This window comes from Melanostigma gelatinosum, assembly GCF_949748355.1.
Source record: "Melanostigma gelatinosum genome assembly, chromosome: 6".
Lineage (NCBI taxonomy): Eukaryota > Metazoa > Chordata > Actinopteri > Perciformes > Zoarcidae > Melanostigma > Melanostigma gelatinosum.
The window spans coordinates 29170582-29198435 of NC_136639.1; the positions used below are offsets into that span (position 1 = coordinate 29170582).

The window sequence follows — 27854 nt, forward strand, 5'->3', positions numbered from 1 at the left end:
TAAAGAGACCGAGATGGAGTAGTGCCAGTGAAATGTTTGTGGCTGCACGAGTCAACACTTTCCAAACAGTTTTAAGAAATCTCATGTACAAATTCATCTGTCGACTGAATGACTCTGTAAATGGGATCATACTTGTTTTAACCAACATAAGGTTTAGCACCACACGCTACCAGTCCCAGCTGTGGTGACATTGGTACAGCTGTCTCTTTGTAAGTCATTGCTAGGCCTCCGTACTTTCATTGTTTGTGTCTGTCTTTTTATGTGTCTGTCTGTATGGACCCCGAGTCTGAAATAAAGTCTATCTATCTATCTGTCTATTCAAATGTGTGTATTAAATGTACACGCTTGTCATCTCATGAAGCCAAAGTCAACTCACCCTCTGTGCTGTATTGTGTGCGGTCGCTGACTCCAAAACTGGGATCCACTGCTCCACTTCCCAGATCTGGATCCACTCGACCACGCACCTTGATTAAAACAAACACAAAACTGCCCAAAGTTCAGCAGTAAATGTTAGCATACTTCTGTAGTGTAGGAGAGTTCAACGATCTCTCACTATTTCAGCACTGTCCGCATCAAAATAGATTTTTAGGAACGATATAACATACACAAATGTACCAAAATTAGTCAATACTGGATATGTTAAGAAATCTTGAACCAAAATCAAATTCAAATTTTATTCAAAATTTTATTCAAAATGAACCAATACCTGTATTCAAAAATATTCAATCAGAATTACCAATGCAAGTCAAACTGTTGAACTACAATTACAATCCACAATGCAATTTTTAACACTTGATCAACAGCAACACTGCCAATTACAATAATGAATCACATTTAAGTTCAAGAATTGAAGCACAACTTAGACTATTAATGTTCGTTAGAATGCTGAATTAAAACCAAAGTCAACAACTAAAGTTAAAATGCTGAATTAAAACGAAAGTCAGAATGTAGGCTTAAAGATCATAGACTCAAAGACAATGAATATTAGAAGTTTATCTCTAAAAAAACTCTATTGTTGTAATTTATCTCTTAATCCACTGGGTGGCGTACCTCTTGTGATTGCCTCTCTAAGCCAGGGATTCCCAAAGTGGGGTGCGCGAGCTGCCTCTAGGGGGTGCGCGAGAGGAAAAGTGTAATGGCGGTCTGATGGTGTAATAATATTAAATATTTAAAAAAAATGTAATTTTAATTTAAAAACTGTCAGGTGGGACATCTGAAGCTATCAGTCGTAAAAGAGGAGAGGGACAGAGAGAGAGAGAGGAATCGGAGGCGAGGGGAACGGAGAGGTGCGTTGGGGAGAGACCGGGAGAAGAAATCGAGCCAGAGTCAGAGGAAGATGAGACGGAGGAGACCGAAAAGGAGGAAGGGATAGCACAGACAAATCGGGAGCACATTGGCCCATCGCGGAGTCAAGGTGAAAAAAGAGGAAACGAGAGTGAGCATCAGACTGGGAAAAAAAGAGGAAATATGATGAAAAGTATCTGTGTCTGGGCTTCACTTGGATTGGCAACGCAGATTCCCCAAAGCCACAGTGCGTGGTGTGCAGTGAGGTTCTGGCTAACAGTCTGAAGCTCTTATTTACGTCGCCACCTGAACACCAAGCATGCCAGTGCAAGTCAAAAGCCCCTTACATTGTTTATATCGAAATTGGAGGAGTTACAAAACAGCCAAAAACAACTGCAGTCTCATTCATGTGTTGGGTCTATAAATGACGCACTACGGGCTTCATATCTGGTTACAGAATAGCGAGAAAGGGGCTACCGCACACAATCGCCGAAGACGTGAGCTCGCCAGCTGCCAGAGAGATGGTGGAATGTATGATTGGGGAGAAAGAAGCAAAAAAGTTGGACATGATCCCGGTGTCCAACAACACTGTGTCGCCGCATCGATGCTTTGTCCGAAGACATCCTGGCTACATTAGTCGCTCATTAATTGTAAATGAAATGTGATAATCTGCCTCTGAGCCTGTGCGTGTCCTCGCCATCCGTATTGCTCTTTAAAAGTGACGCCTTGTGTCACTGAAAGTTATTGAAACTTTGTTGCAGTGTTTCAGGGCGTTTTCACACCTTCAGTTCGTTTGCTTTGTTGCAGTTGCTCCTTTGTTCGGTTCGTGTTCACACTGCAACATTTAACAGCGGACTAAATCTTGTAAACAAATGCCACGCGCGAGCAAACTGTTCTCTCATTGGTCCGATTCTTATGCGGCTATGAAGGCTTAAAAGGCTCTGTTGCTTCTTCTTTTCTTTTTATTATTAAGGGGGGGGGGTGCGCGAACCCGGTCGGGATGTAGAAGGGGGTGCGCGGCCTAAAAAGTTTGGGAACCGCTGCTCTAAGCCACCAGATGTCAGACTGTTTTAGTACTAATGTAATTACAGATTCGAAACACTAGGTTTGCAATTCTCTTGGAGTTACTCTTCCTGGCCGCTAGGTGGTGGAGTTGCTTTCTGGCGTTTTCTACTTCTACACAACCCAACTTCCTGTTGTTTTTAGCGTATCGCTAACAGCTATGCTAACGGATATGCTAACAGCTATGCTAACTTCGAAGCGTAACTTTGTAACAAAAGACTCTACTCATACGTTACCCCACAAACTCCCACTTTATTTCCACTTGTATGTGCTCTGTCCCCTTCTAAATATACACCGGTTGTGTTCTTCATAAGCACCTTTATTTTACATTCACAGTACAATAAAGTCCGGAGATAGCGCCTAGCTAACGTTAGCTCCCACACAGCGTCCACAGGTCATGCAATGTTATTCACCATTTAAACGTATTTCAACACTGCTAGAATGCAGACTAGTTTTATTCAACCTTAAATCCTCTGGTTTAACAGGCTATTTAGCTTCATAAGACCCGGAGCTATTTCTCCAGTCCGCCCGACTCCACCAAATGCCTGTTATTCTACATCTCCGAATCACCCACACGATTGCTATTTTAGTACACGGCAAAGGCTCAATGAGAGTGTCCTCCAGGACCGGTGTATCATCAACTATGACTCCCAGTCTCGTAAGCTAACTCCCGCTAGCCTTAGCTTCTTCTAAACAGTTATCCGAGCTCAACCCGAACCATGTGCACTCGACCTACAAAAAGCCGCCGCTCTGAGCCCCTCCTAGCCCCCTAAGTCTCCAGTTCACCAAGCTACAAAAAACTGCTTTTAAACTAGTTATCTTGTTGACCCAGCAATGCACAAACTAAGCCAGAGAGTCTCCCAGCCTATGCACGCCAGTCCGCCAAGCAAACAACCGTTTATTAATCCAATGTGATGATTTTTTTTATTACAGAGCTGTATTCTCCATCTTTATTATCGGTACCCTTAATTCACCATGCAAGTATACTTCACACTGCAAATTGTAGCTTACTCAGTTCAATGAGGCTTATGCTGCGTTCACACCGGTCGCGTTGATTTTTTGACGCGCGTCGAGATTACATACAAAGTCTATGCACAGACGCGATGAGTCTGTTGGACGCCGCAAAATCGGCAACACGCGAGTTGAAATTTTTCAACTTCTGCGAAATAATCGCATTACGCTGTGGCGCGATAGCCTATCAGCGTTGAGTTGCTCCCCCTGTCATCACTGGCTTTCTACCGTTGTTGAATCAGGAAATAAATCCTGTAGCCGCCTGTGTTCACCCAGAGCTCTACGATACCTCATATCAACAGAGACCGGACCAAACTATGTGTATGCATGTGTGTGTGTAAACCATACGGTACAAACAATGAATAGACGCTGCCGTATTTACGTCTACGTGACGTTATTGAGTGCTGGTGGAGCTGCTACGATGTTAGCATAGCCTAGCACCGATCCATCAGAGCTCCATTGAGAAGACAAGTAGCCTACAAATCGGCATCATTATGTAGTTATTTCGTAGTCCCTTTTTGTCGGTTTATTGCCGTTGAATCACAGCCAAATCAGTTTATGTTGTGTTCCTACAGCTGTAGTAAACAGCGACCGGTGGCTTGCTAGACAGTGAATACAGCTCGATGAAATCCACGGAGCTCCTCTGAACAATATTATGAACCAGACATGACGGCGTTTGGCATTCCGACGTTTGAGGGACTTCCACAACACGTACAAAGCAGCAATTGTCCTTATTCCTTTCACGGTTGAAAGCGGAAATAAATGGCGGCCATGTGAACGGCTTCCAGGACGATAAACCACGCCCCCTCTCCGGCGCTACGAGATTTTGCGGCGTTTGGTGTGAACACACCGGCGGCGCGTTGGACGCAATTTTGCAGTGCGTCAAAAAATCAACGCGACCGGTGTGAACGCAGCATTACCTCTCTTTGTTCGCTCCTCCCCGGAACACAGCCACGCTTAGCAGTTAGCAACGCAGGTCAGCAACATCTCCGCTAATTTGTCCTAAAAGGTACCTATACAGACTTCATGAAAAGGTGCTGTTCTTACCTCTGTTTGTGGGCGCCCGGAGATATCGATGACCGCCGCTCCTGCCCGTGCCTTGTCCCGTGAGGAGTCCTGCCGCGGTGTCGCCAAATTTGTTGGAGCTCGAAGCTGCCCCACAGTGAGAGTAGGCCTGTACGCACGCGGTGCTGCAGTCTTCTTACTCTCAATTGCTAAAACACTGAAACCCATTGGCTGAACAAAGTTCTCAGTTGCCTGAACTCATTTAGCTGATTGTGCAGTCTGTTGTCAATACCTTAAACTATGTCACATGGTAAAACACAATTTGCACATCTCACTTAGACTTTTCAGCAAAACTCTAAACACATTCTCAGTCTCAAAACACATTCTGCACTCTAATGCACATGTCATCCATACTGGTAAACACAAGTGGCAACAATCAAATAGAAATAGAGAACACATGTCATTGATTAAACACAATCACTCAAAATGGATTTCACTTGTATCAAATGATGTGACACAACCAATATTAGCCAGTTTAGAGAGCAAACAGGTGGTTGAAGGTGGGAAGGAGAAAGTATGAGAATGGATAGAAGAAACAATGTGAGAGGACATGGTGCTTTCTATTTGTTACAGTAACAGTACTGACTGCTCAATAGATGTTGACTGGTTGCAGGTTCATATCAACAAAGAACAAGAATTACAGTATCACAGAGACAAAGGACACGTTTGTGAGATGCAGGGTACAGTACTGTAAAAATAGGGGTACAAGGAGGAGGAAGAACAAAATAAATTGCAAAGAGCAAAGCACAGTAGTCATTTCTGATAAATTTTGAGCTACTGTAACAGAACATGTTTTCATTCATCTGAGATTTGTTTTGAGATTAAAAATCTACTTCTCCCTGAGAACTATATGTTTTGAACAATGTGCTTTCTATTTATTGGTGTATTGTTTACTGACTGCTTGATAGTGTATATTATTTTGATCACTTTCTTTATGATTTGAGAGCAGTGTTTGATTTTGAGCACAGGTAAAACTGTTTTGAGGCGAAAGTTTCATTTTGCAAGAGGATTCAGAGGTTTTGTAAATAGTGCTTGAAGATGAGGTTTTGTGTTTACAGTTTTGAGAGAATGGGTGACCGTTTCAAGAAATGTGTCTTAGCAATCGAGAAAAACTGTAATAAATCTACCAAAACTGGTTTACAATTAAAAGGATTTTAATCCTACTGAAGCAAATACAATTATACAGTGAAGTACACTTCTAACAGAATATAAAACAAAAGAAAAACCCGCGCAAAAAAACTCCTCACTAGCTCCTCAGCCAGTAGACACGTGTGTCGAGAAAAACCCTTTTCGAAACCCTCCCACACACAGTTTGAAACCCCTCCCCTTTTGTCTATCTCAATTCCTATTGGCTAACTTCAACCTTCTCCTCCTCCTCCCTGGACCCTCACACAGGTGTGATCTATAATTGCCTGTCTAGAAATCTCTGTCCCTAATCCTTACTCTTAATACATTCAATGACTGTCTGTTATGGCTTAACCCTTCTACGATAAACATTCTATATAAAGATAAGAATTTGAAACTTTTGGCAAAAGCTTCATGTCTACAAATTCTACTAAGATACACTTCTTGCTACTAATCCTAAAACACTTTTATGATTATCCTAATTATGCATTTCCAAAACACTTCTGAGTATGACTAATTATGAATTCTTAATTATGAATCATTAAACACTTCTATTATAATTTCTTAACACACAGTAAAATTAGAAAAAAAAAATACTTAACATAAAAGACTCACAAATAGTACTTTACACTCAAATTTCCTACACCTGGAAATCAAGGAATAACACATCACACACTGGAGAAACTTCATGATCGAGTATATTTCAATGGAAAATCTAACCTCGTCCATCATATACAATACAACAGAACACCATTCCACCTGGTCAGCCCTCACTATGTTTCTGCAAACGTGACTCCACCCATCCTATTAATATTACATTTTGTAAAGTATATATATATTATTTTAATGTATTTATTACTATTATTTTGTTTTGTTGTTTTTCTTGCCTGACAACCAGTTGAAACCCACGTACATGCATACATGAACATCCATATGCACACATACTTACCTGTTGTTTTTGTGTTTTTTTGTTGTTGTTTTTTAGAACCCTTGTGTTGTCCTCTGGGGTCAAAAATGACCCCACCTGGTTTGACTGTTTTTAAAGCATATAGTATAAATTGTCAATCAATTCTGTTTGTCTTACTTCAGTCCAACACATTACCACAAATCGTTCCCTTCATTTTGGAATTTAGGGCCAATAGACCTTGTTTACATAAAAGTAGACCCTGTTTATGAGTGAAAATACAATGAAACAATGAATTATTTAGACTTTATATTATTTTGACTATTTGACTGACCACAGAGAGGTACATATCAAAGTTTAGTGAGGATGCTGTTCTTGAATCATTTGAATTGTTCTAATGGCAGCAAATAATCACACCTCTTGTCCTCTGGGGTCAGAAATGACCCCATCAGGTTTGACTGTTTATAAAGCATACAGTATAAATGATCACCCACCTCTGTGTTTCAACTCCTTAGTCAACTTTATTCCAAGTCATTACCTGACATATAAAACATGTCAACATTCATTTCTGCAACATTTAACCTATTACCTTCAGATGTACTAACACCTGTTGTCCTGGGCTCATTTTGACCCCAGGACAACACAAGGGTTAATTGTTATAATTATTATTGATAAAAAACAATTTTCCAACCTCAAAAGGCTCAAGGACACACACACACACACACACACTGACTATAGGATGTTTGCTGTTCTTGTCGTCCTCTTGTTGTTATGTCTATGTATTGTCTCTTGTCTTTCAATACAAAATTTAATTAAAAAAAAAAAAAAAAAAAAACCTGCTGTCGTGACACAGTCTACTTTACCAGTGTGTAGCTGCTCAGAGTGCATCTTCTATTCGTGAAATGACGAGAACAAGAATGACGCAGGAGGCGTTCCACTGAAGTTAAAAGCATCATTTTTATTTCTAAATATGCTACAAGTCAAAACGGGAAAATCTCTTTCACCTCTTTTTTTTGTTGAACCCCTGAGCACCACAATCCAGCATTCCCATAATGCACTGGATTTATCCAAGATGAACGAAAAGGGAAATTAAAGAAACATTTAAAGCTTCATACACAGCTAATAAAGCGATTAGTGTCTAAAAACTACCAGCATAGCATAATACAAAGTAAACAACATGTTATTTCATTACATAAGTCAATTATTATTATTTTTTTTTGCATGCAGAGCTGTTGCTTTCTCTTCGCTTGTCTGCTCTGCTGTTGGTTATGACCCCCCCCCCCCCCCAAAAAAAGGGTCACATGAGCGTGGTCACAACTTTAGAAAGTCTTTGGTGAGGAGAATGCCGGTTCTAACAGTCATCTGACAGAGTTCCTTCAGCAGTATGTACAGGGGGGGCTGGACTGATGAAATACAAACTCATCTGGTGGAGGGACATGTCCTTTGCAACTTGTAAATACAATAATACACAATAATCACAAGACTTCATCCCCACTAATTGACTACATTTGTCTTTGTGTTGTTATGGAAGTCGTGCGCCTGCTTCGGATGTTATCAGCCCATTGATTGGCTGAGATCCGCCCATTGATTGGCTGAGATCCGCCCATTGATTGGCTGAGATCCGCCCATTGATTGGCTGATATCAGCCCATTGATTGGCTGATATCAGCCCATTGATTGGCTGAGATCCGCCCATTGATTGGCTGATATCAGCCCATTGATTGGCTGAGATCCGCCCATTGATTGGCTGATATCAGCCCATTGATTGGCTGAGATCAGCCCATTGATTGGCTGAGATCAGTCTCGTAGATGAGTCAGAAGGGCCGCTCCACCTGCTAGTAGGTTCAGAAGGCCGTGATCACCTCTTCACACGGCTGATCACCAATACAAGCAGACCACGTCCGCCTCCAGTGGCTGCAGTAACTATGACGGAGCAAAGGAGGACGTTCACACAGGAGACCGCTGTTCATGTCCCGTGTGAAAGCAAACAGACATATTTCACTGTTCTTTTGTTACATAAATAACTTAGCGCCACCCATGCAAGTTATGACACAAACATGGTTATTTTACGTAACAAACGTGATTTTTTAAGCCAAACCACAAGTTGTTTTGTGTCAATTCACAAGGTTTAGTTTAACTTTAGCAGCATGGTAGTTGCAGTTTAGACATTAAAGTGATCGTGATTACTGCTAATGAACAATCGTTTGACAACAATCGGCTGATAACATTGAAAATGGGTGCAACCCCTTTAAATCATGTCCCCCTTAAAAGTCTCCCAGAAGAGATGAGTTTGTATTTTCAATATTCGGAGCCTCTGAGTGTCCAGGTTCCTGATCCAGTCCTGATCCAGGACCGTGTGTGATTCATCACTACGAAATGGTAAGAAGGTGAACAGATCCAAGACAATCCTAAAGAATCTAGACATCAGCCATGTGACAGAGTTGTGAAGTGGGAGAAGCAGCTCGTATTCATATCTATTTTTAATAATCTCATCAGGTCCTTTCCCACAGTGCAGTAGTTAGGAGTACTAAAGAGGACGGGGACGCATAGTCATGAAGAAAGATGCAACTCAATTGTATCTCTTGTCGCAACCTGGAGAGTTTTATGTCCATACGAGCCTCGAAGAGCTCAGTAACATTGTCTACGTAGATGAACCGGATGCATAAAACAATACTTCTCCCACTGGGCAACTCTGCAAATGGTGGATAAACATCTGTCTAGTGTAGCTGCTTCTGAGAAACCAGTACTCAGGTCCATCAGCAGTGAGCTGATCTCATTGTTTCCAGTGTCTGTGTGCGAGTAAGCGGTTCTGTCCTCGGACCGTCTCTACCTGCAGAGTTGTCTGATTGCTAAAGAACACATTTCAAGTAAAGATGAGAATCATAAAGCGCCTTCGACAGCTCAGCGGCTCGTCCCGTTGGCTGAGGATTGTCCTCTGCTGCACGATTGTGTTTGTACAATTTCAACGTCACCACCTCACACAATATATCATCATATCATCAGGTCCATAGTCAGTCAATCAGCTCTGGGGGGCGTCGCACCATCACGTGGCATGTTTAGATCGAGAACATTTGAACAATCCGTGTGAAGTCAGACGGGGAGACGGCACCTGCAGAGCAGCGAGTATAAACGCTCACGCGTCACGAATATCACGGTGGATGAAGTCGCTATCGTTTGTGCGAGTGGAAGTTCATTCCTGACTGTAGAACTCAGGCGACACTGAATCTTTGAGGTAGATGGTGACATCACTGTTTGAGAGATTAGAGTCTTTACTTATCAATAAACACATCGACATTAGGAGTCCTCTCATAGAGTGGTGACCGACACATGTGGTGAGCTGCACATTTCATAGTGTCACAAAACAACAAGAGAGCGCTGCCGTGTTTACACTCACAAACCGTCATCGGCATTTTAGCTATCACGTTAAAAAAGCTCAATGGAAACTGCGGCAAAAAAGTTGTAACGCTTCAGGAGTTTATTTTGTCTTTTGTCGACAAAGAATTGATGCGATCAATGGGAAATGGAAAAGGGCTTTGCCGAATAATATTTGTGACATAGTTGACATTTGCGATCTGCTTTTTCTGCTGTCAGAGTCTTAACGTGCGAATGCTCGTCTTCGGAACATGAAACATGGAACATGGAACATGAAACATGGAACATGGAATATGAAACATGAAACATGGACCATGGAACATGAAACATGGACCATGAAACATGGAACATGAAACATGAAACATGGAACATGGACCATGGAACATGGAACATGAAACATGGAACATGAAACATGAAACATGAAACATGGAACATGGAACATGAAACATGAAACATGGAACAGGGACCATGAAACATGGAACATGAAACATGAAACATGGAACATGAAACATGAAACATGGAACATGAAACATGGACCATGTAACATGAAACATGGAACATGAAACATGAAACATGGAACATGGAACATGGCCCATGGAACATGAAACATGGAACATGGAACATGAAACATGGAACATGAAACATGAAACATGGAACATGAAACATGGAACATGAAACATGGAACATGAAACATGGAACATGGAACATGGAACATGAAACATGAAACATGGAACATGAAACATGAAACATGGAACATGAAACATGAAACATGGAACATGATACATGAAACATGGAACATGAAACATGAAACATGGACCATGAAACATGGAACATGGAACATGAAACATGGAACATGAAACATGAAACATGGAACATGAAACATGAAACATGGAACATGATACATGAAACATGGAACATGAAACATGGACCATGAAACATGGAACATGGAACATGAAACATGAAACATGAAACATGGAACATGAAACATGGAACATGGACCATGGACCATGAAACATGGAACATGAAACATGGAACATGAAACATGAAACATGGAACATGAAACATGAAACATGGAACATGGAACATGAAACATGAAACATGGAACATGAAACATGGAACATGAAACATGAAACATGGACCATGGAACATGGAACATGAAACATGGAACATGAAACATGAAACATGGAACATGGAACATGAAACATGGAACATGGAACATGGAACATAGCCAGAACGAGCTAACTGCAAAGAACAACTCAACGTTCCTGAAGACATGTCTCTGTTGTGTCTCTTGTAAATCTGAGCCAACTGGTTTGGCTTCTTCTTCTTCTACTACTCTACCAAACCACACTGGAGATGAGTTCATTCACTCCAAAAGATGAAAACTTTTTTTGAGACATTTTTAAAAGTTCACTTAAAATGCGCTTGACAAATGAATGGAAACACGACTATTGTTTCTAAATCACGTCAAACATTTGACATTTCTCGTTACTTTACACGATGTGTTGGGCTATAAGTTATTATTCGCCTTTAACCTTGAATATAAGAACAGTATAATCTTACTCCACTTACTCGCTTTTCAACTGCATCTCAGTCTTTAGCGGGAAAGAGAAAATTTAGAGGAGTAATCTGCAGAGAAAAATGCTCCATAAGCGCATGTGCTTATTGATATCAGGATTGTGACATCAGGCCGCCCAACAGCGCCACCCTCAGGCCTCACAGATATCAGACCTGTGCCATCATCGCTAACAGGTGCCGTCTTCCTCCGTGCTGCACATTGATGTCTCCGTGTAGATTGGACTCGCTTGGTTCGTCCCTACCGTGTCCCACAAAAAGGCTGTTTTGTTGCGCCGGCACAACACCCAACGAAAAGAGCACTTTGAACACGTTGCTGAATTCTTTACTCGAATCTATTCCATTTTCTTCTTTGCTACGTTAGACTTCAAAGCATTTTGTGTTCACACGATACATGGATATGAAACACCATGAAAACACTGGCAATCAAGATTGTGGACATGCTTGTTGGCACAGTCTATAACAAATGAGGTAGATGCGTGTCTATAAAGTATTCCCTTCTTTGGTATAATCATACAAAATATGAAAAACAAAATGTGAAAAGAAGAAGAAAAACAAATCCAGTGATCTGTTGAAGTAAAACATTGGTTTTCAGGTGGCTGTACAATAGAAAGTAAAATAAACTCATGAGGTATATCTTGTATTCATACTATACTGTGACTATGTACAGGTAGGTTGGTGAGGTATCTGCATTCAAGAAGACTCTTAAAAAGGATTCGCAAACAATGCGGTGGAGCCGAGATGCGACGTTGGCAGGATAGAAAAAACACAATAAATAAAATCTGCAATTAAATGCTTTAACAGACTCGATAGAAACCCAGATATCTTCAGACCGGTTCCCATTTCCCCTCACGATAAAGAAAATATTTTATATATTTACGAAAGCTGAGAAAGAAAGTGAAAGCAGGAGAAGCTCTCTGTTAGACACAAGTGCATTACTAGAAAATAAACAAATAAACTACCGAGTCACTGATGAGTCCTACAGACTTCCTGTATTTCTGCTGACTTGCTGCCTCCTCGGCTGAAGTGCTCTTTCCTGTCTCTGACCTCAGCTTTGTGCTTGTTCTGCGTCTCCTCGCGTTTACGAAGCCCCGGTGCTCGTCTCCATGGTGATGGTCCTGGCTGTTACTCAATGTGCGTTGCAGGAGATTTCTTCAAAGAAACGACGCAACCTTGTGTGCTGCAGCCCGACTTTTTTTTTGTGAGCATTTCCGACCGCGCCGGTGGAGCAATGATGTCGATCGCAATATTCACTGTAATGGATGAGGAAAGCGCTGGGCCGCAGCGGCGCCCGCCATCACATCAGTGGAGCTGCCGGCGTCTCTGTGCACTCTGGGACTCTGAAATACTTTCCTTGTCATCATGAGAAAAACATTTTGAGTATTCTGTGTTAAAGACGACGTGTCCATGTGATTGGGCGAGTCCAAATCAAGTGACACCTATTTTGTGATCACAGCGAAAGAAAAGGTACAAGAAGGACTGGACTCATGTAGCAGTGAAGGGCCGTTCACATGGCGCGTAGTGCATAAGGCGCTTTAAAACGACAGCGTCACCGCTGAGGTGAGGAGGCGTTCACAAGCGGTCACAAGCGGTCACAAGCGTTCACAAGCGGTCACAAGCGTTCACAAGCGTTCACAAGCGGTCACAAGCGTTCACAAGCATTCACAAGCGTTCACAAGCGGTCACAAGCGTTCACAAGCGTTCACAAGCGGTCACAAGCGGTCACAAGCGTTCACAAGCGTTCACAAGAGGTCACAATCGTTCACAAGAGGTCACAAGCGTTCACAACCGGTCACAAGCGTTCACAAGCGTTCACAAGCATTCACAAGAGGTCACAAGCATTCACAAGCGTTCACAAGAGGTCACAAGTGTTCACAAGCGTTCACAAGCGTTCACAAGAGGTCACAAGCGTTCACAAGAGTTCACAAGCGTTCACAAGAGGTCACAAGCGTTCACAAGCGTTCACAAGCGTTCACAAGCATTCACATGAGGTCACAAGCGTTCACAAGCGGTCACAAGCGTTCACAAGAGGTCACAAGCGTTCACAAGCGTTCACAAGAGGTCACAAGCGTTCACAAGAGGTCACAAGCGTTCACAAGAGGTCACAAGCGTTCACAAGAGGTCACAAGCGTTCACAAGCGTTCACAAGCGGTCACAAGCGTTCAACAAGTGTTGGAACGTTACAGAGCGTGTCACATTTCATGTGGCTTGGAACGACCAATCACAGCTTTACGATCGGCCACATGCACTTTATTCACCCCGTCTGTCACAACATCGGGTTCAAAAGGTCAGCCGAACAGTCACGGACAAACCGAACAGTTGAGCTCCTGTGAAGGGTTTACGGTGCAGGGGTCCGGGATTGGTTGCTCAGTGGGGAACCCCCCCCCGCTACATGTGAACGGCCACGCAGCCCTTTTAGTGGCCATATTGGAGGTCGTCATACAGAATGTGTGAACGGCTCTTTGCACGCCATCGCTGTCTCAACAGAACCGAACACACCTGATGGTGATCTGGTCCACTGTCGTAGTTGTTGACAGAATATCTCCTTAACGTACAAAAAGGTAATAAAAGGGACAAAATAATATAAACTCATCCTAACTGTGTTACAGGTTTGTTTTGAATGTGGTGTGTATGTCCCAGAATGCAATTCAGAATGTTACAGATACGTTGAGGCAAGAAGCCTTGCTGTCAATGTGTCCATGTGGTCACCCTCAGTACTGCGGCCCAAAGAGCATTTTCCTCAATTAATACATCGCTTTGAAGAAATCCCACGATGAAAATATTTCCTTAACCAGAGCCTTCAAAACGTTATTTAAGTGCGTGACATCATCTGAATGTTACGTTTATGAGTGAATGGGTGCCTGAACTGCTGTCTGAGATGAGATCTTCTGATAGTAAATCATCCAAGGAGTAAGTTTCTATATTGAAACGTCCAACGGTGTTCTGAGCTCAGATTAATTCACCGTACATGTGTATCAGGGGCCCAGGTTATCTATCGGCCAACTAGTTTGGAGTCATTTGATTATTGCTGATATTATCATTATATATTTAGTGCTGTGCACCAACACGTTCTCACTCCCAACTGGTCAAACACTGACGCTTGGTTCGTGGCCCTACACTTCAAACTATGATGCTGGAGGTTCCCATCTAGACACCGTTTCTGCTCCTTACACACATGCTGTCTTTTCAAAATAAACGTCCACTGTAGGTTTACTTAGTTTTTAGGTTCATTTGGTTCGGTTTAGGAGATAAATCGTGGTTTGGGTTACATAAATATGATTATTACATAACTTACATATGAGGCGTTGGCTAAGTGTATAAGTTACATAAGAAAATGAAGGTCAAATAAACAACATTGATGAACGTTTGGCACGGTCTCCTGGATGAAAGTCCTGCGTGAGTTTGACCTGACGAGCGTCGTCATGGGATGAGTTCGGAGTGAGACGGAGTTGTTTCAATACATATTTGAGTTCATATAATGCTCACTTGGTGCATATCCTTAAACAAATGAGCTGAATTAAATCAGTACAATCTGTCTGACACACAGCAGTGTAACGCTTGCTGACTGACAGCCCATTGTGGCCCCGGGGGCCCTTAACAGCTCAATGTGATCATGATATTTGGCATTAGCTTTATATTATGGGATTGGGACACACTGTTGTTCACCAGTGGACAGAGATATGTCTCTGCTTGGTTCCTTTGGCCTGCTGGCTAGCTAGCGAGCTAACGAGTTGCTGATTGTCTGTGGACTGAGCCGACTGTGTCAGGAAAGAAATGCACTCTTAAGACTCTTCGCTCTCACATACATGTGCACATACATCACTCTTTGTAGCCAGCTATATGAGACCGTGGTGTATCCACAGAGCTCATGCTGATCTCCTCTTGGGATGTGCTTGGTACTCTAGCTATAATCTTCAGGTTTGATCATTGGTGCAGAAGCTGCCTTTCAATGCTGGATGTGTTGAGCCAGGATAGATCGCTTTCCTTCTTTGGTATCAGCTGTAAGCGGTGAGTTTCTAAGGTCCGCCCTAAAGACGACAAACAGCCGTCATTTCTTGCCGAAGGTTTGCTGCTCGGCCGCCTCGTCTTCTGATTGAAATGGTGCACAAGAGGGAGTCTTCGCTTGGCTTTCATCCGGGTCGCACCTTGAGCTGATGTGCTTTTGAAGTGCTCCACGCGGAACGACACACAAGGGGTTAAACGTCCTGGAAACACACTGAGCAGGAAGAGAGGGGGCACAAAGGGGGACAAAGGGGGCCTGTAAATTGCTGCCCTACAAGGAATCTGATGCAGTGGGTGGAGAGAAAGCCACCTTCAAGAGCAACCTGAATGTGGCTTTCTCTGATGATTATGTCTCCGTCTGCTTGGTGTCTTTGAGAAGAGAATGGATCTCCTCCCTGGTGGGGTGAGGAGGTAGGTGTGGGCGGAACAGGAAACTCAGGGGGAGGAGTTTCTGTGTCCGTGGAGTGAGGAAGAGGAGGACGTGGAAGAGGAGGAGGAGCAGGACGGCTGGAACTGTGTCGGACTGCTCTTTCCCTGAGTCTGACAGTTGCCGTGTCGCCCGCGGTGTCCCGTCATCACTGCTATGGCCGACTGCCGAGCGAACAGCACGCCTGAGGAGCAAACATCAAGTGTTAAGTCAGCCTCCAACTCCACATGGTCCAGTTCTTAAAGGGCCGGTTACGGTGGACGACGAGTGGCAAACGCACGGCCGTAAACATTTTCACCAGGAGAAACTCGATGCGGCTTCAGAGACGATGCCAAAACAGAAACACGTCCGAAAATCAACAAAACAAAACAGCAAAAACGTGCCGCAAAAGACGCTGCAGCTACAGAAAGATTGGAAAGTGAAAACCACACAGAGCATTTCGAGGTTCATGTGTTTTTGACTTTGCATCGTATCTGTTTTCTGCAGCACGTCCCTGTCGTCGTTGTTTTGGAATTGATTAAGTTTCTGAACCTGCAGCATGTTTCTCTGATTGGAAATGTTATGGGGCCGCTGGAGCGCATTTTGGCCCTTGTTGGCCACCGTACAAATGGCATCACAGCACTGCTCACTATTGTCTATGATACAGTTTCGTTAGAAAACCTACTGACAGAAGCTGCTTCTGCTTCTGATATATTACAGTTTCATGGTAATGAAGTGCAGTCTTTTCAAAATAATCAATACCTCAAGACCAGTGCAACACATTTTCTCACAACACTTTCACATCTAGAAACCCCCCGACGGCGATCATCCCCGACGTAACCACTGATGGTCCCACTCCCTCACAGGTCTTAACTCCTGATGGTCTCACTCCCTCACAGGTCTTAACTCCTGATGGTCTCACTCCCTCACAGGTCTTAACTCCTGATGGTCTCACTCCCTCACAGGTCTTAACTCCTGATGGTCCCACTCCCTCACAGGTCTTAACTCCTGATGGTCCCACTCCCTCACAGGTCTTAACTCCTGATGGTCTCACTCCCTCACAGGTCTTAACTCCTGATGGTCTCACTCCCTCACAGGTCTTAACTAGTGATGGTCTCACTCCCTCACAGGTCTTTACTCCTGATAGTCCCACTCCCTCACAGGTCTTAACTCCTGATGGTATCACTCCCTCACAGGTCTTAACTCCTGATGGTCTCACTCCCTCACAGGTCTTAACTCCTGATGGTCTCACTCCCTCACAGGTCTTAACTCCTGATGGTCTCACTCCTTCACAGGTCTTAACTCCTGATAGTCCCACTCCCTCACAGGTCTTAACTCCTGATGGTCCCACTCCCTCACAGGTCTTAACTCCTGATGGTATCACTTCCTCACAGGTCTTAACTCCTGATAGTCCCACTCCCTCACAGGTCTTAACTCCTGATGGTATCACTCCCTCACAGGTCTTAACTCCTGATAGTCCCACTCCCTCACAGGTCTTAACTCCTGATGGTATCACTCCCTCACAGGTCTTAACTCCTGATGGTCCCACTCCCTCACAGGTCTTAACTGGTGATGGTCTCACTCCCTCACAGGTCTTAACTCCTGATAGTCCCACTCCCTCACAGGTCTTAACTCCTGATGGTATCACTCCCTCACAGGTCTTAACTCCTGATGGTATCACTCCCTCACAGGTCTTAACTCCTGATGGTCCCACTCCCTCACAGGTCTTAACTGGTGATGGTCTCACTCCCTCACAGGTCTTAACTCCTGATAGTCCCACTCCCTCACAGGTCTTAACTCCTGATGGTATCACTCCCTCACAGGTCTTAACTCCTGATGGTCCCACTCCCTCACAGGTCTTAACTAGTGATGGTCTCAATCCCTCACAGGTCTTAACTCCTGATAGTCCCACTCCCTCACAGGTCTTAACTCCTGATGGTATCACTCCCTCACAGGTCTTAACTCCTGATGGTCCCACTCCCTCACAGGTCTTAACTCCTGATGGTATCACTCCCTCACAGGTCTTAACTCCTGATGGTCTCACTCCCTCAAAGGTCTTAACTCCTGATGGTCTCACTCCCTCACAGGTCTTAACTCCTGATGGTCTCACTCCTTCACAGGTCTTAACTCCTGATAGTCCCACTCCCTCACAGGTCTTAACTCCTGATGGTCCCACTCACTCACAGGTCTTAACTCCTGATGGTATCACTCCCTCACAGGTCTTAACTCCTGATAGTCCCACTCCCTCACAGGTCTTAACTCCTGATGGTATCACTCCCTCACAGGTCTTAACTCCTGATAGTCCCACTCCCTCACAGGTCTTAACTCCTGATGGTATCACTCCCTCACAGGTCTTAACTCCTGATGGTCTCACTCCCTCACAGGTCTTAACTGGTGATGGTCTCACTCCCTCACAGGTCTTAACTCCTGATAGTCCCACTCCCTCACAGGTCTTAACTCCTGATGGTATCACTCCCTCACAGGTCTTAACTCCTGATGGTATCACTCCCTCACAGGTCTTAACTCCTGATGGTCCCACTCCCTCACAGGTCTTAACTGGTGATGGTCTCACTCCCTCACAGGTCTTAACTCCTGATAGTCCCACTCCCTCACAGGTCTTAACTCCTGATGGTATCACTCCCTCACAGGTCTTAACTCCTGATGGTCCCACTCCCTCACAGGTCTTAACTAGTGATGGTCTCAATCCCTCACAGGTCTTAACTCCTGATAGTCCCACTCCCTCACAGGTCTTAACTCCTGATGGTATCACTCCCTCACAGGTCTTAACTCCTGATGGTCCCACTCCCTCACAGGTCTTAACTCCTGATGGTCTCACTCCCTCACAGGTCTTAACTCCTGATGGTCTCACTCCCTCACAGGTCTTAACTAGTGATGGTCTCACTCCCTCACAGGTCTTAACTCCTGATAGTCCCACTCCCTCACAGGTCTTAACTCCTGATGGTATCACTCCCTCACAGGTCTTAACTCCTGATGGTCCCACTCCCTCACAGGTCTTAACTCCTGATGGTCCCACTCCCTCACAGGTCTTAACTCCTGATGGTATCACTCCCTCACAGGTCTTAACTCCTGATGGTCCCACTCCCTCACAGGTCTTAACTCCTGATGGTCCCACTCCCTCACAGCTCTTAACTCCTGATGGTATCACTCCCTCACAGGTCTTAACTCCTGATAGTCCCACTCCCTCACAGGTCTTAACTCCTGATGGTATCACTCCCTCACAGGTCTTAACTCCTGATAGTCCCACTCCCTCACAGGTCTTAACTCCTGATGGTATCACTCCCTCACAGGTCTTAACTCCTGATGGTCCCACTCCCTCACAGGTCTTAACTGGTGATGGTCTCACTCCCTCACAGGTCTTAACTCCTGATAGTCCCACTCCCTCACAGGTCTTAACTCCTGATGGTATCACTCCCTCACAGGTCTTAACTCCTGATGGTATCACTCCCTCACAGGTCTTAACTCCTGATGGTCCCACTCCCTCACAGGTCTTAACTGGTGATGGTCTCACTCCCTCACAGGTCTTAACTCCTGATAGTCCCACTCCCTCACAGGTCTTAACTCCTGATGGTATCACTCCCTCACAGGTCTTAACTCCTGATGGTCCCACTCCCTCACAGGTCTTAACTAGTGATGGTCTCACTCCCTCACAGGTCTTAACTCCTGATAGTCCCACTCCCTCACAGGTCTTAACTCCTGATGGTATCACTCCCTCACAGGTCTTAACTCCTGATGGTCCCACTCCCTCACAGGTCTTAACTCCTGATGGTCTCACTCCCTCACAGGTCTTAACTCCTGATGGTCTCACTCCCTCACAGGTCTTAACTAGTGATGGTCTCACTCCCTCACAGGTCTTAACTCCTGATAGTCCCACTCCCTCACAGGTCTTAACTCCTGATGGTATCACTCCCTCACAGGTCTTAACTCCTGATGGTCCCACTCCCTCACAGGTCTTAACTCCTGATGGTCCCACTCCCTCACAGGTCTTAACTCCTGATAGTCCCACTCCCTCACAGGTCTTAACTCCTGATGGTATCACTCCCTCACAGGTCTTAACTCCTGATGGTCCCACTCCCTCACAGGTCTTAACTCCTGATGGTCTCACTCCCTCACAGGTCTTTACTCCTGATAGTCCCACTCCCTCACAGGTCTTAACTCCTGATGGTATCACTCCCTCACAGGTCTTAACTCCTGATGGTCCCACTCCCTCACAGGTCTTAACTCCTGATGGTATCACTCCCTCACAGGTCTTAACTGGTGATGGTCTCACTCCCTCACAGGTCTTAACTCCTGATGGTCCCACTCCCTCACAGGTCTTAACTCCTGATGGTATCACTCCCTCACAGGTCTTAACTCCTGATGGTCCCACTCCCTCACAGGTCTTAACTAGTGATGGTCTCAATCCCTCACAGGTCTTAACTCCTGATAGTCCCACTCCCTCACAGGTCTTAACTCCTGATGGTATCACTCCCTCACAGGTCTTAACTCCTGATGGTCCCACTCCCTCACAGGTCTTAACTCCTGATGGTCTCACTCCCTCACAGGTCTTAACTCCTGATGGTCTCACTCCCTCACAGGTCTTAACTAGTGATGGTCTCACTCCCTCACAGGTCTTAACTCCTGATAGTCCCACTCCCTCACAGGTCTTAACTCCTGATGGTATCACTCCCTCACAGGTCTTAACTCCTGATGGTCCCACTCCCTCACAGGTCTTAACTCCTGATGGTCCCACTCCCTCACAGGTCTTAACTCCTGATAGTCCCACTCCCTCACAGGTCTTAACTCCTGATGGTATCACTCCCTCACAGGTCTTAACTCCTGATGGTCCCACTCCCTCACAGGTCTTAACTCCTGATGGTCCCACTCCCTCACAGGTCTTAACTCCTGATGGTATCACTCCCTCACAGGTCTTAACTCCTGATAGTCCCACTCCCTCACAGGTCTTAACTCCTGATGGTATCACTCCCTCACAGGTCTTAACTCCTGATAGTCCCACTCCCTCACAGGTCTTAACTCCTGATGGTATCACTCCCTCACAGGTCTTAACTCCTGATGGTCCCACTCCCTCACAGGTCTTAACTGGTGATGGTCTCACTCCCTCACAGGTCTTAACTCCTGATAGTCCCACTCCCTCACAGGTCTTAACTCCTGATGGTATCACTCCCTCACAGGTCTTAACTCCTGATGGTATCACTCCCTCACAGGTCTTAACTCCTGATGGTCCCACTCCCTCACAGGTCTTAACTGGTGATGGTCTCACTCCCTCACAGGTCTTAACTCCTGATAGTCCCACTCCCTCACAGGTCTTAACTCCTGATGGTATCACTCCCTCACAGGTCTTAACTCCTGATGGTCCCACTCCCTCACAGGTCTTAACTAGTGATGGTCTCACTCCCTCACAGGTCTTAACTCCTGATAGTCCCACTCCCTCACAGGTCTTAACTCCTGATGGTATCACTCCCTCACAGGTCTTAACTCCTGATGGTCCCACTCCCTCACAGGTCTTAACTCCTGATGGGCTCACTCCCTCACAGGTCTTAACTCCTGATGGTCTCACTCCCTCACAGGTCTTAACTAGTGATGGTCTCACTCCCTCACAGGTCTTAACTCCTGATAGTCCCACTCCCTCACAGGTCTTAACTCCTGATGGTATCACTCCCTCACAGGTCTTAACTCCTGATAGTCCCACTCCCTCACAGGTCTTAACTCCTGATGGTATCACTCCCTCACAGGTCTTAACTCCTGATCGTCCCACTCCCTCACAGGTCTTAACTCCTGATGGTATCACTCCCTCACAGGTCTTAACTCCTGATGGTCCCACTCCCTCACAGGTCTTAACTGGTGATGGTCTCACTCCCTCACAGGTCTTAACTCCTGATAGTCCCACTCCCTCACAGGTCTTAACTCCTGATGGTATCACTCCCTCACAGGTCTTAACTCCTGATGGTATCACTCCCTCACAGGTCTTAACTCCTGATGGTCCCACTCCCTCACAGGTCTTAACTGGTGATGGTCTCACTCCCTCACAGGTCTTAACTCCTGATAGTCCCACTCCCTCACAGGTCTTAACTCCTGATGGTCTCACTCCCTCACAGGTCTTAACTCCTGATGGTCTCACTCCCTCACATGTCTTAACTCCTGATGGTCCCACTCCCTCACAGGTCTTAACTCCTGATGGTCTCACTCCCTCACAGGTCTTAACTCCTGATGGTCTCACTCCCTCACAGGTCTTAACTCCTGATGGTCCCACTCCCTCACAGGTCTTAACTCCTGATGGTCCCACTCCCTCACAGGACTTAACTCCTGATGGTCCCACTCCCTCACAGGTCTTAACTCCTGATGGTCTCACTCCCTCACAGGTCTTAACTCCTGATGGTCCCACTCCCTCACAGGTCTTAACTCCCCTTCATGGATCCAAGGTGTAATTTAAAACACGTATGGTGTCTTAAATGTCGGCACATCAATACTAATGAACAGTACAGGCCTTTCCCCTACAAGTATGCGTAGCAGGTCAGCACAGTGTGTGACTAAAGCTGGGTAGGCACTTTAGTTTTGGGCGTCGTTGAGCAAACATTCCATAACAACCTTTCCACTAGGGGTGTAACGGTTCACAAAACTCACGGTTGGGTTGGGTACGATACAGTGGAGCCACGGTTCGGTACAGTAGAAAACTATAAATGCAGAGAAATGTACTTGATTTTAAAATATATATATTCATTACAACTAACATCATGAAGTTATTCTTTGACTTTGAACAATGATGGAACTATATCTGAGTGACTCATCTTCTGGGGTGTCTTCTTAGCAACACATAAGCATAAAAAACAAAAACTGCTCCTTAATGTTATGTAGTAATGTTACTTACATCTTGTATTGTTACTTACATCTCGCAAAAGAGATTTTTAATCTCAATGGGACTACCTGGTTCAATAAAGGTTAAAAAATTAGTTTTTTTTATTTTATTTTACAAATTTTTTAAATTCAAACGTATTCAGTTCGTCATGCGTACCGAACCGTGAGCCTCGTACCGAACGGTTCAATACAAATACGCGTATCGTTACACCCCTACTTTCCACATATTATAACTCAAGTGGTTTGACAGAAAACTAGACTTCTGCATGTCTGCTTTCAGGCTTCAGAAAGTCTAACCTGTGAAGGGGACTTTGGCCAATCACACATCATTTCAGATAAGGGGGCGTCCCTTTTGTCTGTTCTACCAATGCAGGAGCATGTGCACGTCCCATCAAACGCTGAAAGTCAGATTCATCGGCGGACTTGAAGGGAAAGTTACTATTCCAGCGTAGGGGAAAACTGCCAACACTGACAAAGCAAAACCCCCAAAAACAGTATCAGTGAAGTGCTTCAGAGATGGAGAGAAGATAGTTTAGCCTTCTGCTCACAGCTGCACCACGGTTAGCAGAAGGCTAAACTATTAGAACGCTGATATTATTTTCTGTCTCTGAAACACTTCACAGAGAGATTTCAAAGGGCTTCACAGGAAGCTAGTTATTATGGAAATGAGCCACCTGCTCCAGATTTAAGTTTAACATTGAGGGAATCATTATTACAACATGGATTTATTATATATATGTTTTGTACATCATTCTGTCTAGTTCTACTACTGTCTACTTTGCATATTCAGCTTATTCGCACTCAAAGCTCTACGTGCCCCTCTGGCATCACTTTGTATTAGTTGGGGACGGCCTGTCCCTCCTTACATGCATTCAAGATAAACCGCTTTACTTTAGGAAAAAGATGGTGGTTCAGTTTAAAATAAGCACGTTTGTTGCATAGAAACTTTGCATAGATACTTGTGCTACGCAACGTGATATAACTACTGTAAGATAAGTCAACATTGACTTGGTTTCACGCGGGGACATGGACAGCTGTCTCCTGGGTGAAAGTCTATTCTCCCCTTTCTAAACAAAGTTCCTGACTGTTTATGCTGTGAGCGTCATACAATGCCGTGGACGGGTTTGCATTGGAGTGGGTTGAAAGTGTCTCATGCAGATGCTAAAGGATGCCTCGGTGCGTTGGTGCTGACTAAGCGTTGGTATTTGCTTATACACGACATCCATCACACGTCTGCCTGTTCTGGTTGGAGACATCACCCTCCTGAGGTGTCTCTCTTTGTGTCCAACGCCGTGCAGGTTGAGAGACAAATCTGTGATCATGGCTTCGTAAGTAAAGCCGGCTTGATGTGACGACGTTGGCTTTGTGTACGTTTAACAGGAGATCAAAACTAACAACCTAAAACCATCGAAATGGGTAGATGTGAAATTGAAGCCAGTAAATGACTTTTGCACTTTCATATTGAAGACCATTGTTCGATGGAGTGTTTAGAGGATAAAGGCATCTGCAGACAAGTCAACACTGCTGAACACCGGCTCGGATGTGATGTGACGGCCACCAGGCGTACACCCTGACATGAATGGCCGATGTTAGAGCGAGAGGCAGTAATTACCTCAAGAAACAAGCTGCCTACGCTCACACACACACACACACACACACACGCTCTCGGCAGGCACATAAGACAATAAGCCCCATCGACCTCAAATCCACAGGCCCAATTTTGAGATATTTAACTTTTTTAACTCTATTGGACTGCCACTTCATTACGATGGATTTTATAGCAAAGACATCAAATTGCGCAGAGGACTAAGCACCAGGGCGCTGCTGTAACTTATTGAATTTCCTGCCTGCAATTACATCAGCAAACGGCCCCTCTATTTACCTGTGTAGACAACTCCATTTATTTCTATTGACATGTTGACGCTGCTAATGCCGTTGGTAGACAGGTTCAATGCGGTCTCTTGTCTATCATCTGTCAGGAGAGAAGAACTCAATATGAGCATTTAGAAAGGGAACAGAAGGAGCGGGAGGAGCGCCCGCTGCAGCATTGGTGATAATTCAGAGAGTGACAGGATAAGGAGAGCTTTATTAAAGAGTTCTGGGGAGAAAAGGAACTGTCAGAAGATGTTACAGCCATTTGCAAATGTCAGTTAGAGATGAAAACACTACGCGACTGGTTGGGAAATAAACAGAAATGTCGAATGGAAAGCCGTCTCTTCGACACAGATTTGAAGCGTCTCAGGAGTGCATCTGGGTGGAGACGAATAACAGTGTTTGGGTTGTAATCTGTAAATGACAGTGTTTGTTACGTGAGGGCCAGAGCCAGACGACCAGCGTGGGAATTAAGCCGAGAGAGATTCTCACTCCTTTCTTTTCCATCGCGTATCAAGAGCAAAGCCCGCTTATTATGACTAATGTGAGAGAGGCAGTGATGCAGACAGAAATGATATCACACCTGAGCAGATAGGCCCTTATTCTTCCTTAAGCCTCCATCATTAAGGCCTGTGTGACTTATGGCGTTGTCACGGCCAGCGCTCGGCTGGACGGGCTTCTCTTCTGTTTTTTACTCGTGACGAGCCGGAGGAGCTATGTCTTCATGACTATCTTGTGGAGCTTGAGCCTTCAAATTACAGGTGTGATGTGATGAACTATGTGTGCGTTAGCGGTTGGAGGCGTTGCACAGCAGGCTCTCAGACAGCCTCTCTGGGGGGTCATTACTGAGGTACACAGTCATTTAAAGTCTCACGGGAAGCAGCGAGCAGCATTACAGCAACGCACGCTTACTCAATGATACATTCAAATCTGCTCATGCTGAATTTATGTTTTGACAAATACTGTTTCATCTCAGACTCCACCGTTCATATCTAGATGTAGATGCTTGGACTCTAAAGCACATGTGGGAACGTGACACGAGCAAAGAAAAGACATTGAAGGACAATGCAATACGCATCTGTAGATGTAGTGTCAGGAGATGAGAGTGCAACGATGACGAGATAGATTTGAACAAATCCCCTGAAAACAGATCAAACCCAACAAGTCTGTGTCGAGACCCTGAACTACTCTGTGAATCTCAGCTGTGAGCCCACCGGCTCCTCCTGTGGACGCAAAGCAGGAATATACTTCCTCTCAAAGTAAAGAAGGACTCAGGACTCTCCTGGAACAGCTGCTCACTGTCGTCTTTAACAGACGCTAGTCCCCAACAAACGCACCACTTCCTCCTGTGGGACTACTTTCAGCGGCGGATTAATACACATTTGGCACGATTGGCGTCTGTCTGTCTGTCTGTCCGCCCGCCCGCCCGCCCGTCCGTCCGTCCGTCCGCCCGCCCATCCATCCATCCATCCATCCAGCTATCTATCTATCCATCCATCCAGCTATCTATCTATCTATCTATCTATCTATCCATCCATCCATCCATCCATCCATCCATCCATCCATCCATCCATCCATCCATCCATCCATCCATCCATCTATCTATCTATCTATCTATCCATCTATCCATCTATCTACCAGTCCGTCCGTCCGTCCGTCCGTCCGTCCGTCCGTCCGTCCGTCCGTCCGTCTACCTGTCTGTCTGTCTGTCTGTCTATCTATCTATCTATCCATCCATCCCTCTCTCTCTATCATTCTATCTCTCTATCCAAGTCAGATACGTTCATTGTTGGTTTTGGTCTTTTCATGACATTTGTTGCCAATAATCTAAATATTGAATCTTATCAGCGTATCTCTTGACTGTAGAAATAAACATTGTGTTGCACATAAATTATCTAACATATACGAAAGGGAACACAGATGATACAGTAGCATAGCATAGCATATCATAGAGAAAAGTATTTTTGCCCATTTAGCTACATGCAGAGGAGCCAATAGACAGAACACATGCTACATGCTACATGCAACATTAGCATACTGAGCTCCAAACCTGAATATTATGCTTCAGTTGTTTCATGTTCCTGAGCCTCTGACATAATGTCGGCTATTTCAAGCTCAGCCAGAGCTGTGCACACTCAACGGTAGCTCTCAGTTCACGTTATAAAGTTACTCACAGATCACATTTCATGGGATCTAAATGAAGTGAGAGATGGTCCAGACTTCCTGAGACTTGGTCCAGAGGGCTGCACAGAGCTCGGGGTACTCTGGCCCCCTGTGAGCGTCTCACCTCTGCTGTTGAGTTTGATGTTGAGGGGCAGCTGGGTGGCCATCGCCAGCAGGTTCTGCTGCAGGGTGTGCTGCATGATCCTCTGCTGCTCCTCCGCCACCGTCATCATCTTCTTCTCCGGCGGTTCGCCGCTCTCCAGCTTCTCTCGGAGCTGTTCCAGGGCCGCCGCCTGGTGGCCGCTGGGCGACATGGGGAGGGGCCCCCGGCTGGGCAGGCAGCTGCCCATGAGGGTCTCTTCTGGGGAGAAAAAGACGATTAAGGAGGTGATATCTGTCTCTAAACACGTCTGCATGCTGTCAGTAGGTTGCGTGTGACAGTCTGAGAATATAGATAATATTTATCAGTGAGCTTTCATGTTCACTGTGTTGTCTTTGCTCTCATTGAAATGTACTCGTTTCTGTGAATATGTCAAATCGACAACGCTATCATCATAATGTCTCTCAGACATTTTCATTCCTTTCATTCTCATGAGTTGGTTTTCAAAGCCTAACTTATTGTTAAAGCAGAGTTTCTGGGATGAGCATCTCATAAAGGACGCTCTCTTCCTTTACTCAGCGTTCCATATTAGTGTTGGAATCAAATAATAAATATAATAAATATATATATGTATATATACATGTATATATATATATATATGTATATATACATATATATATATATATATATATGTATATATACATATATATATATATATATACATGTATATATACATATATATATATACATATGTATATATATGTATATATATATATGTATATATACATATATATATATATATATGTATATATACATATATATATATATGTATATATATATATATATATGTATATATACATATATATATATATATATATATACGTATATATATATATATATGTATATATATATATATGTATATATATGTATATATATGTATATATACATATGTATATATATACATATATATATACATATGTATATATATATACATATATATATATATGTATATATACATATATGTATATATATATATGTATATAT

At 44.4% G+C, this 27854-nt stretch overlaps 1 protein-coding gene across 1 annotated transcript in view; it reads right to left on the reverse strand.

Moving 5' to 3' along the window:
• Window positions 1-15834: 15834 nt before the first annotated feature.
• The window catches only part of arid3c (AT rich interactive domain 3C (BRIGHT-like)), a gene marked incomplete at its 3' end in the record, with an annotated part of 98417 nt that continues 86397 nt past the window's right edge, over window positions 15835-27854 (reverse strand). The window contains exons 5-7 of the mRNA XM_079270237.1: window positions 26835-27071; window positions 24558-24647; window positions 15835-16010 (exon numbers count right to left, since the gene is read on the reverse strand). Coding sequence (XP_079126363.1) covers window positions 15835-16010; window positions 24558-24647; window positions 26835-27071 — 503 coding nt within the window. The remainder of the gene's footprint in view (window positions 16011-24557; window positions 24648-26834; window positions 27072-27854) is intronic.